At 36.7% G+C, this 12,302-nt stretch overlaps 1 protein-coding gene across 1 annotated transcript; it reads left to right on the top strand.

Annotated features, from left to right (window-relative positions):
• The first annotated feature begins 8,111 nt into the window (after positions 1 to 8,111).
• On the top strand, positions 8,112 to 11,180 carry ZCWPW2 (zinc finger CW-type and PWWP domain containing 2). The gene is given in 5 exon segments (XM_067292184.1): positions 8,112 to 8,162; positions 9,405 to 9,433; positions 9,435 to 9,647; positions 10,054 to 10,211; positions 11,044 to 11,180. Coding segments are annotated over 5 exon segments (588 nt in total).
• Positions 11,181 to 12,302: the final 1,122 nt, after the last annotated feature.

Genomic DNA, 12,302 nt, shown 5'->3' with positions numbered 1-12,302 from the left:
TGCAATTTACTACACCAGCAAGTGGGTACATACTGATATCATAGAACAACTACAGAATTTAAAAACATTAGAGAATGAAATTTACCCTCTAGATGGTAGATTTTTCATCTTTAATTGCAGTGATAAACAAAGTCTCAGAAGTCCAAAGTCCAAAAATAAAAATCCTAAAGAGAGAAGAGGGAAAAAAAAAAAAAGGAGTCTGTCATTTTTAACTGTATGTCACAATGCTAGCTACCCCAAGAGATATCTGTTTTGCTTTTCTCTTTGAGGAAAAAAAAAAACCAAAACTCTTCAGGTTCAGAATAGCTATGAAGCAATAAAGTATCAAATGCAACTTCCATTAATATAAAACAAATCTTAAAAAAATGCCATTTTGCTACACAGCTCTTATTAGGCTGCCCAGCCTAGATCTTGCAAGCTACTAAACATTATTATCTAACTAGCAAGACCTGTCATTGTGATTAAGTTTGACACCCCTAATTTCAAAGTAAGTCAACCACATAAACAGTCAGATATATGTCCAGGCATAACAACCAGCCCACAGAACCATAATCAAAACTTTCACCTCAGATGACAGTAATACTGGACTTGAAAAAACAAAACAAACAAAAAATACCCCACAAAACTTTTCAAACAACTCTTGCAAATAATTCAACACAACAGATGGCGGACAGTGATGTGAGCCAGAACATCCAGAGTGAAAAGCTGTATCTTTAATTAAAGACTAGTAACTTTTTCAGTATTAACTACATTCCAGTCAGATGACTCGCTACAAAACTAGCCCCTTACAAAAAACTGTTCCACAGCTGTTTTTCAGATTTACAGAAAGACAGCATGTTTATTACAAAAGAGAAAAAAAGATAAAAAAAAAATCTATCATGGAAAAATAATGATCAACAATAAAATATAGATGTTTATTATAAGTTATATTTACCAAATAGCACTGGACTTTTCTCTAGAAAATTTTAAGCAGAACATATAAGAAGATCCAGAAATTTTAAAAAAGCTCTTGAACACAACTAATACTCTGGTGCATTAGAAATATGTGCCTAGAACAAAATATGCACCCACTCCACAAAATTCTCTGGACTATTCCTATTATATGCAATTGAAATAATGTATAATGATAGTGATACAAAATATGTATTGTATGTAATTATAATGAAATTCATTATAAAAACCAAAGTGCTATGAAAATTACTTAGATTCACTTTTGCAGATGCAAAAGCTGTTTTTAACACTCTTAAACTATAGATTCAGATTAGCTAAGCTTCCAAAATAAATTTGAGTAGCCATAAGTTTTACTCTCTTCTAACTCAGTATAAGCCCTTGCAGATACAAAATAAAATCTTTAGCCACTCTCCTGAGATCCTTTCCTGTATGTGACATTCTGTACAGGAGCAGCACAAAGATAATAAAACACATTCTGCACAAAGGTAATGCTATACTCTTCCTTGCAGTCCCTCTGTAATTAGTCAAGGTAGGACAGAAGGCTGCATTACAGTAAGAACATGGAAGTACTAAATATTAATTTAAACAACTACAGTCAGTGCCATGTATTTCTCTAGACTGTTGTTAAAGCACAAGTAACATTTAACTACAAAGGGCATTTGTTAGTATTTGGTTATGGGTTTACTCTTCTGCATTAAATTAAGTGTAAATTCTACTACTACAAGAATCATTCATTTCTTTTTCAAGCTCTGTCATTCATACTTAAGTACTTAATAGTTTTCAAAGTTATGGCATACTTTTTCTCAAACACTCATTAGATTCAAGCTATTTCTACAGTTAAATTTCATCAACTTATCAAGGATCTACAGGCTAGTCACAGTCTTAACCCATAGCAAATGAACTAAGTCATTCAGAGAGAAGCAGCATATTCACAGAGCAAAAAAAGGAGACCACTTAATTAAACCTATGAACACCAATAAAGCAGAAGTTCAGAATTCTCCTGTTGGTAGCGCATGCTTTGCAGAGAAATAGATAGGAGCATAACCTTACACCCAATACAGGGTTGAAAGCAGAATCAGGACTTCAGCCAGTATGGCTTTGTTTAAGGTCAGTAGCTAGCTATAGTGGTAGAAAAATGCAAAACACCCTCATACCCAGTATTCCTCAGCCCCTTCTTTATGAACACCTAATAAAACTAAGGCCTTTGTTAGATGCAAAAGAGAAGTCCAAGCAGCAGTCTCCCTTAAAAAAAAAAAAAAAAAGAAAGAAAGAAAAAAACAACTTTTGATCTAAGCCATGCAAGAAGATAAGACCCCCTCCCCAGGAAAAGATGACCAACCAGCTCCTAAGCTTCATAAAATTACTAAGCTCATATTTTTACCTGGCTGCCTCGGTAGATGGTCAAATTTGCCAGGAGTGAAATAGGCAGATTTATTCGGAGTCACTCAGGCAGACAAGCAAAGTTTAATTCTGTTCTGGCTGTTATTATAGAGCTTCTTCAAGAAGGCTATGAAAGAAAGGATGGGATAGCAGAAAAAAAAATCTATAAATCAGTAAGTCTTTGTTAGGCAAATAATTCAGGATACATTTATAGTGTTAGTTTAGTAGCATTTTTGTTAAGAATTAAAATGTAGAAGCCTGACTTGGTAATTTTAACTCTAGCAAAGAGTAAGTGAACACTAAGAATGAAAGAAAAGCAAACCCCAGCTTTATTTTCCTATCATAGGTAGTATATATCCCACAGTTAATTCTGAGGTATTTTCAATCCCTAAAGAAAGTCGTAAGCGAAGAAACATATATATTTAGCCCTGCAAGAGGGAAGGCTGCAGATGAGGCTCTTAATAAACCAAGCCGTGAATAAAAATGAACAAACGCTTTACAGACACTATAACATAAAAAGTATATTTCTTCTGAACCTTACAGTATGTTTTAGTCACGTTCTTCCTACCACCACAGCGAGAGAATGTCTGGGAAAGTTAGTTCTGAAGGTTTAGGGGAAAAAAAGAAAAAGAAGAAAAACGTGTAAAACTGTAGCTTTTACTGGGAGGGGCTTGCTGACACCTGCGCGTCTGCGGGCGGGTCCTGCTGTAAAAAAAAAAAAAAAAGATTATGAAGTAATCTTTTTGTGTAGTAAGACTTTTATCGAGCTGGCAGTGAAGAAGCTGAAACTCGAAATAGAAAAAAAAAAAAGAAAAGAAAAAAAAGAAGCAGCCCGGCCAACTCGCCGCTGAGCACCGCCCCCCCGGAGCTCCCTCCCTGCGAGGCGATCCTCGCAGCCCTGCTCCTCCACCTCAAGGCAGCGCCCCGGGGACAGGCGCTGACTTACAGGAGCAGCGTCTCCTTTAGCTGCTTAAGTTACCCCCACAAGCAGGGCGCCTGGAGGAAAAGCTTGAAACCTCGGGCCCGTAGCACGAGGAGGGCAGGAAAGCGGAGCGGAGCAGCGCTGCCCTCGCGCCGGCCGAGCCGGCAGGCGGCCTTTGGCGGGAAATCCCATTAGGCGCGCGACGCGACGCGACGCGACACGACACGACGGCCGGTAAAGCCGTTACGCCCCTTTCCCCTCCCCAGGGCCGCGCCGCGCTGGGGCGCGGGTGAGAGGCGGAGGGGCCGGCTTGTTAGATGCTCTCTTTACTCGGCTGGGGGTGGAGGAGAGCTGGCGGAGCAGGGTGGCGGTGCTAGAGTTGCTGTGAGCTGAGCTGCCTAAGGGCGCCGGCAGCTCCCCCCTCTCCCCCCCCCAACCGTGCGGTTCTGTCTGCATCTCTTTTCCTGCGTTTCCCTCTGGGCGGTGGGTGCTGCTGAGATGCCTCCGGTGCCACGGTTGGTTCGGCTCGCTTCACCCCTCAAACTAGCCGCCCGCCCCCGCACGGGCCGCTCTCCAGCCGCGGCGCGGGGGAGGCGCCAGGTCGGTCTCCGGGCGCAGCCCGGAGCGGGGCCGGCGCGCCGAGAGTGAGAAAGATTCTTCTTTCGCCGCGAAAACCCCCGTTCTTTTCTCAAAACTATAGCAGGTCGAAGGAAATAGTGGTTGCGCATAAGAACGGAGTGTTTGGTTTTTGGGGGGTATTTTATTTCCCCTTCTGCCTAAGAAGTCCTTCTGGAAGTTTACTAGCCGTGATAGCAGGCTCCTCTCTGGATCTCGGAGTTGAAGAATAAATGCAGTGGGTCCAGGCATCACGTTTAGGTCTAGCGCTGATGCTTAGGAATCCGTGTTAGTTGAGGTGGTGAGCCTGGATGAGAATAGATGTCGTGGCAGATGGCAAATTAGTCCCTCTTTAAAAGAAAGTCCCTCTTCAAAAGGATTAACAATATAAAATACCAAGTCTGAACTTTTATCATCCTCTATATCTTAAGGAGGTTTTTTTTGTAGAAGAGTGAATAGCAAAATTTCCACTGAATTCAGCAGAGCTAAATTTCTTTTTTATTCCCAGTAATCCCTGTAGATTTTGAAATGTGGAATTGCCTTGCACAGCCTTAAAATAAAACATTTCTTGTTTGTGTTTAGATTTTTTGTAGACATGTCTATTTTATCCTTTCTCTATTTTGATATTTGAAACAAAAATTAGCCCCTATTTACATTTAGAAAATTTCAGTAACATTTCTTTCTCTCTAGCTACAATGTTTATGTTCATCAGACTTCAAGTATGAGTAGGCTAGAAAAAAATGCATACCTAAACCTGTGTACAATTTTACAGATGATCTAAAAAGGATCTTAAAAGTCATATTTTTACTTTTGTTTGCTTTTAGAAGGAGATAAATATGCATGTGAATGAGAAGAGAAAGGAAGGGGAAAGAGGTCTGTCCAGAACTAATTTGGTGGTAAACACTCTGCTTTAGAAAGCTCAGTTGTCTTTGAAGAAAACACTGCTCTGAAAGAGAATCTAGTCAACAAAATTCGTAAGCTTAAAGGCAATACAGGGTTTCCATTCTAAATATGTCAATTTAGAAACTTTTATTACAGTTTTTAGAGAAATACATTTTGGATTATAAAAGAATTGGTGTGCGAGGGGTTGGAATTGGAGTTTCTTGTGAGTTTTGCCACTGGCTTAAAGTATGGAATCAAATTAATCAAGTAATTTATTTATTTATAGATATTTATTTATATATATAAAAATAAATAAAAGAAATATATATATATATATAAATATTTCTATTTTTACTTTTTTCTTACCTGCTTCATATATGCTTTTGGTTTTCTTGTGCAGTGCAATTAAGATACAGGGCTAAATGGATCAGAGAAAACACAGCTGGACATTTTCATATGGAAAAAAACAACGGTTAGTATTATGAAATTCACAAGTTGAATAAGTTGTAGTATTTTTATTATCAAAGTAGTTATCTCTGTCTTCCTTTGTCTGTCAAACATCTCCTAAATTAAAGCTATGATCTGTTCACTGTTAATTTCTAGGATTACTTCAGAAGAATATTGTAAGAGTTAACATTTCTCCCAGAAAATTCCAGTGTGCTATGACAGCCTCCCATAGCAAGTTTTTCTGTTGTTCATTTGACCCTACAGTCAAAATTCTGATGGCTAATTATGTTTTTTTACATTGTGAGGTGTCTTTACTGTCTTATATAACTCTTTACTTATATTACCGTATGGGTTAATTGCTTATTAATAGTAACTATTAACTAGTATGTCATCGTATAAGCCTTCTCACAGTGACTCTTTACATTGTATGACTATAACTTTCAGTAGCGAACTGTTTTATATTCAACTGTAAAAATACAAGATAGAAATGTTCAGAACTTGTAGCTCTCTGAAACTGTTAAATTGTCTGAATTTAAAAAATGCAGTGTCCTGAGCCATCAGCATTGTCTTTACTTGTGTAATGCTGTGAACTAGTCGGTGTCTAAAAACTTTATTCCTCTTAAGCGGTACATAACCAGCATATCAGAGCCAGAGAGATCTGCAATCAGCTGTGACTCAAGACATCTCTTTGTTCTTGTAGCCTTCTGGCTTAGGGAAGAGAACAGGGTTGTCCTGAGCACAGTAAATCTTTATTGCTTGCAACAAGTTGGAACTTCCATATGCTAATATGGTAAAAGCAGTTCAAATTTCATTATCCTCTTCTGACTAAGCATTTTAATTTTATTTCAGTGCTGATCCCAAGCTGCTTATTTTTCATTTATGAGTATTTACAAAAGTAGCTATATTCCCCATTCTAGTTAAATCTTCATAACTTACTTGCCCAAATACAGGCTTTTTTCACTGTTTGTCTATTTATTTATTGATTTCTTCTACAAAATTTGGTAAAATATGTTAAAATAGCATAAGGAAAGAAGAGTGGGTTTCGGTTTTTTTGTGGTGGTGATGGGGTTTTTGTTTTCTTTTCGTGGGAAGGAGGAGTAAGGAAAAGAAATGTTTGTCCTCCTTGTTCCCCAAAGTTACTAGGCAGTACTGTGATAAATACCTGATTTGGTACCGTGAGAAAAATGACTCATTTTCTGCTGAGACAACTCTGTTAATTGAGACTGACTTAATAAGCAGTCTCCAGTTCACTGACACAGACTGCAAGTGGTTTGTATTCTCAAATCTACCCTAACCAACTGCACTCTACTTTTTCTATAGCTTCAATGTCTTAAATATCTTACCTGATGGAAGACCATTATGACTTCTCAGAACAGGAAGACTGAATTGGTTTCTTAGGGCTTTCTGCTGATAACATAAGCACCTGTCTACTGCTAAAGGATAAACTTCTTTCATGAACCAGAGAGGCACTTTGTCATCATTTTCCACCTCTGTTGAATACCATTATATACTACTGAACTGCTCAAGATCTAACAAGGGAGTGTCAAGGCCAAAAATAAGGAAATGTGAAAGGAGTATAGAGATGTCCCAGTCTTGTCCTGGATGGATCTGTAGCATATTCCACAAGGCCAAGAAAGAGAATTAATTTTGTTTATTTTGGTGGAGTAATCAGAATTCAAGATAGAGTGTACTCCCTCAAAAAGCAGCTTTTTCCTGGAATCTTGATTTTCTTCCCTCTTTTCTGAAGCACAATGAGAGAGGTATAGACAGATTGTAATGAAGGGAGGCTCTGTGTTCTTTGTGCTTCTTATTCTTTTCCTCTCTTTTCCTACTGGACTCATGTGAGAATGAATGCATTTTGGATGTCTTTCCTGACTGTCTTCAATGTGTCTGATAGAAAAAGAGTAGAGTAGTCTCTGGACCAGGCACTTCATCCTGTTATCAATATACATTGTTGTTTTTTCTTACATATATTTATCTAGAATGTCTTATTTTGCAGTTAAATGACCTAAACCAGTTCTGGTTTGCGGTTTTGCCACTTCATACTTCCTAATCACTGAACTGACCTGGTTATGTGGGCAAGGGTCTTTGCTGTCAAACTTTACCTCACTTTTAAGCATCAAAGCTATTTGTAAGAGGATTCCCTTGATCCCTTTGTGCAATATTCCAATCTGATTTAATAAAATTAAAAGCCAAGAATGTGTTAGATCTAGTCATGCTTTTGTGATTCAAGGAAAGGAAGCTGTTTTTGTAAACTGCGATGTAAGTGAAGGTAGAAGGTTACATTTTGTTGTTGAAATGCCACTTATGTGCAGGAGAGTAGATGCATTGTTCTCCAGTGTTTGGGAAATTGCAGTGTGGTAGTTGAGATTTTTACTATAGTACAGAAAACAAGGATAATTCTCTATTCCCCACTTGGAAGGGTGATTAATCTTCCAAATCCCTTGAATCACTTCAGAAAATCCTGATCTGGTCAAGATCATACCACATCTCAGAGGAAGGAGCTCAAGGAGCAGTTTAAAGATGAAAGATTGCAATGTGTTCTTCAGCATCCTACTATTCCATCACAGGATTGCAAACAACCAGAATCCAGGCAGTCCTGCAGGTTCCTTAGTTCTTTTTTGCATTCCTCCTGCTCAGTTCTTTTCTTATATTTACTTTGCTGGGGATTTAGGTTATCCAGCACAGCTCTGCCGCTTGCTTACATGATATAAGTGAAAGCTCATTTGATCTGTTTGCAAGCCATTCACAGAGCTGAAAAAACACAGTTTTGGCCTGTTCTGTTTTATTGACTCAAGTGCATTTTAAGTAAAACTCAAACATGTCTTCCAGCAGTTTTATCTTGACAGTACAAAAATATGATTTTGAATAAAACTGTTATCTGTGGCTTAAAGGCTCAAAGTGGGACTCGACAATGAAGATGAAATTAGCAGCTTGCCCTTTAGAGCCTCAAGAGGACTTCAGAGTATGACCATAATGGAGCTGCTTTCAGCTGATTGTATTCTTTTGTTCTAGCAAAATGATAAGGTGAGAAATGGTCCGTTCTGTGTTTTGTTGCTTTCCTTTTAATGAGATCAAAAGAACTTGATTCTTTTTGTTTTGCAAAAGGACACTGCTGAACTTCTCAACTGTCTTGTCCTGAAGAATTCCATGCTTGGATTCAAGGATCCATCTTGTAACACATCAGGTAGAAAGAGTATTTATGTAATATTTTTGAAACTTAGACTGGAAATTTTTGAACACCTTGGGTTTTTCACTTACTATTTTAATTTAAAAAAAATTATAAATTGGTTTTATAAAGTTACTCATGTTGAATGGCATCAAAATCCTTGTTCCTGTTCTCTGTTTAAAAAGTTCCCAAGTTGTATTTTGTTGCACTGATTACATTCAGCATATACCCCTGGAGCGTGGCATATTTCAGGGGAAGAAAGTCATATTTCTTAACTAAAGCAGACTGTTTTTCTGATGCTTCCCAATACTGATTGTTGACATGCAGAAACTGACGAAATGAAGAGGATGTGATTCAGAGTTGAAATCTATCCCATACGTGCTGCTAGAGACATTCCAACTGGAAGACCCATTGGTCAGTACATCTTTCTATATGACAAAGAAACTGCTCTTTCCCATATTGCAAGTAGGAATCAACAATTCTGTGCATTACTTCTGGATTGGCTTTTGCTCTCAACTCAGGGCATCACAATGATTCTTTTTGAGGAATCAAACTATAAATGTTTGCATATGATTAAATATGTGTCTTAAAGATTTGATGTTCTTTTGGATGTAAAAAATACAGAATAGAGAAATGGACCGTTTTGACAAATATTATTAAATGAACCTACTTTTTCTCCATACCACTTCTTTGTATCTGTTTCTTCTATGATTTTCATTTGATAGAGAAGTGTGCTGAATTGATCTGTTATACCTCCAATGACTGATGGTCTTTTTGTTGTCCTTGTTGAGTGTTAGCTTAAGATAAAGTGTTTTTGGTTAAAGATGTTACTTACAGACGGTAAAAACTCAGAGGAAAAATACTTACTGATAAGTAAACCTTCCTTGTAAAAATGGTTTCTCTGTTGTACTAATTGTTATAACTTCGTTCTTTTTTCACTTCAGAAAAAACACAGTTCAACACTACTTTTTTTTTAAGGATTGGAAAAATCTTTGACTTTGCTATGGACACAATAAATGAAAAATTTATCTAGATAAGGTATGGGTTCAGTGTGAAAATGGGAAATGTAAAACAGAGACAGCTTTCAAGTGATGATGCTATATAGGCTTATGCAAATAAGCCATGGTACTGCCTTATGAATACTCATCCATGATTTAATAAGTGTTTGTTTTCTGAAGAATATTTTCTTGAAGAGTCAGAGTTTCATAAAAATGGATGTAAGTATATCTGTTCAGAACTTCTAGGAAGCATAGTTCTGGCAAAAATATGCAGATGCCCAAGGTAGGACTACAGATGTTATTAGTTAAATTGCTTGGATTCTTTCTTTTTTTTTCTTGGGACATCCACATCCCTATTTTGTATTAGGTACACAAATATTTGCTATGTGTTCATTTCCTCCAGTAAGCCCTAGTATAAAAAATAAAAATGAGTTATAATGAAACATTTGAACAGTGACTTGATCACGATCACTGAATCTATGTGCTTAATTAATGGGGTAAGGTGATTTATTTGTGATTTTCAAAGTGAGTGTTTTTTTATTAGATTGTATAACATGTTGTTTTCATTATCTGCTTCACTGACTAGTGTTTTATAAGAAATCTTTGTTATGGATTTTCATTTTGTAATAGTATATGCCTCTGAGTGACAAAGATGACTTTTCTGGTGCTCTAAGATGTTCTTGTGTCAGTTTCTCTGGAGAACCTCATGCAAGCACTACCCTCTCTTGCACACTGCCTACAGCACTGCTTTTTATAGTGCTCACAGACAGTCATATATCCTTGCTTACCGTTTCCAAGCCTATTTGCATCGATTCTGAACAGCTGCAGCACTTCTTCGGAGTAAAAGGTTAGCTCTTGCTTGCTAATTGTAGGATTGATGGAATGCGTAGACCTTTGTTGTGGAACAGGAAGGCTTTCTGATTTTTTTGTGAATGTTGCTTTTATAAAAATGTTAAGAAAGTAGAAATTATAATACATGCATGTTGCGCACTATTACAGTGAAAATATTTCCATTTAAGTTCTACAAGCATTATTTATTTTGGGGTCAGAGATACTCAGATTATCTCTAATTGAACACAATTGCACAGCTGTGAAATTTGTGTTATAGTACTGTTAGATTTTAGTGTTAACAGGTATTTCAAATCCATGATAAACTTAGAGAGTTTGTAAAGACAGTCATAATTGAAAATTTGAGTGTTGAATGATCTTTTAAGCTTTGTGTCTGCCATTTTGAGATACACATATATATATTTTATATATATATATATATTTTTAATTATAGTAGGCAGATTCATAAAGACAAAAAAAGAATAATAACTTACCATCACATTCACAAAGAGAACTTAATGAACACAAGTATCCTGACACTTCAGGAGTATAAATGAAAGGAAAAACTGAACTTAAGTGTATCAGATTGAACTTGCTCTCTGATACACTGGTTTATCACAAAATTCAGATGAAGTTCATATAAATGTTGTTTTTTTAAGGAGCTTTTAAAGTACAATAAGTAACTTATTTTTTTCCTCCTAATGCAGTAGATGCAGTTGATGGTAAAGGCGTTACAGCTAGATCTCCCAAATAGACTACCTATAGTGTATTTTCTTTCAATTGCTTTTCAAGGTGGCTTGAGATAATATGCCCCAATCCTGTTAATGGATGATGTGTGATGAATGATTTAGATGGCCATGTTGAAAGCAATCACATTGAATCCCTGGGTATTCATCATTTCAGAGCTTGGGTTGCAGCAAAACATATTAGCTGTTATTCCGACCCCTTAAAGGTGGGGAAAATAATTGCACTGTATACAAATGACTGATAAAATGTTTTGTCAGACATGAGTTACTGTGTATATTCATGCTTAAAGGGTTGGAAATTGAATTCAATTGCATATTATGTCTGTGAATAGCTGCAGGATATGCTAATTATTTAGAAATGTTGGGGGGGTTAAATGTCAAATCAAAAGTTGAAAGTTAAATTAAACCATATTTTAAAAGCAGATTCAAACATTTTATTCAAAAGTAAAATTTAAATACAAAGAAGATTCTAAAACAAAATTTATTTAGACTTTCAGATAGGCCATGCATATGTCTACAGCAGTTGTATGGAAAATCATTGGTGTAACCAAAGTTACAGCTTCAATTTGAAAAAAAGAAAGTTTCATAAACACGAAGGTAGTGGCTAAGAGGAATGTGGAACTGTTATTTGCCAGAATCTTACAGTACTAGAACTGGAGGGCACTCAGTTAAACTAGTAGATCAACTTAAAACAGATAAAAGAAGGTACTGCTTTACGCAATGGGCATTGAACTTTCGGAACTTGCCACAGATTGTGGAGACAGGTAGTGTAAGTAGAATCAAAAAGGGATATTATTGTCATAAAGAAACAGATAATAAAAGGACTAAGTAAGTGCCTTCTAACATTCTAATCCAACAACTGTGGGTGCTGTGGGAGTGTGCTAGGAGAAACTGGCCTGGTTTGCGTGTTGTCCCTAAATAGCATTTCCTGTTGCCACTTTGAAGCAGAGTACTGGGCTAGGTGGCCCTCTGGTCTGACCTGGCAGGGCAATTTTTATGGTCTTAATTTTCATACAAAACATTTTTTTTCTTTTTTTCCTCCTTCTAAAAATATTTTTTCAACTAGCACCTGCTGGAAACCTCAAAGGAACTTATGACTGATACAAAACAGTAAGAGCACTTTTTTCCCTAAATTACATTGAATTATTCTATTTTTTGTCTTCATTTTTGCTTTATATATTTATATACCTTCTGAACATCAGTATGCATTTCTTGCCAGAATGTACTAAAGAAAATAGTTTTATTTTATAATAAATATCAGATATCTCATGACTGTTGCTTTGATAGCTCCTGAGCGCTTGCCAGAGATTAGATTGTAGATATAATTTTCTTTTAATAACTTCATGTTGGGTAGCCATGCACTC

This window comes from Apteryx mantelli, chromosome 2 (assembly GCF_036417845.1).
Source record: "Apteryx mantelli isolate bAptMan1 chromosome 2, bAptMan1.hap1, whole genome shotgun sequence".
Taxonomy (NCBI): Eukaryota; Metazoa; Chordata; class Aves; order Apterygiformes; family Apterygidae; genus Apteryx; species Apteryx mantelli.
This window is presented reverse-complemented; position numbering and strand designations above follow the sequence as displayed.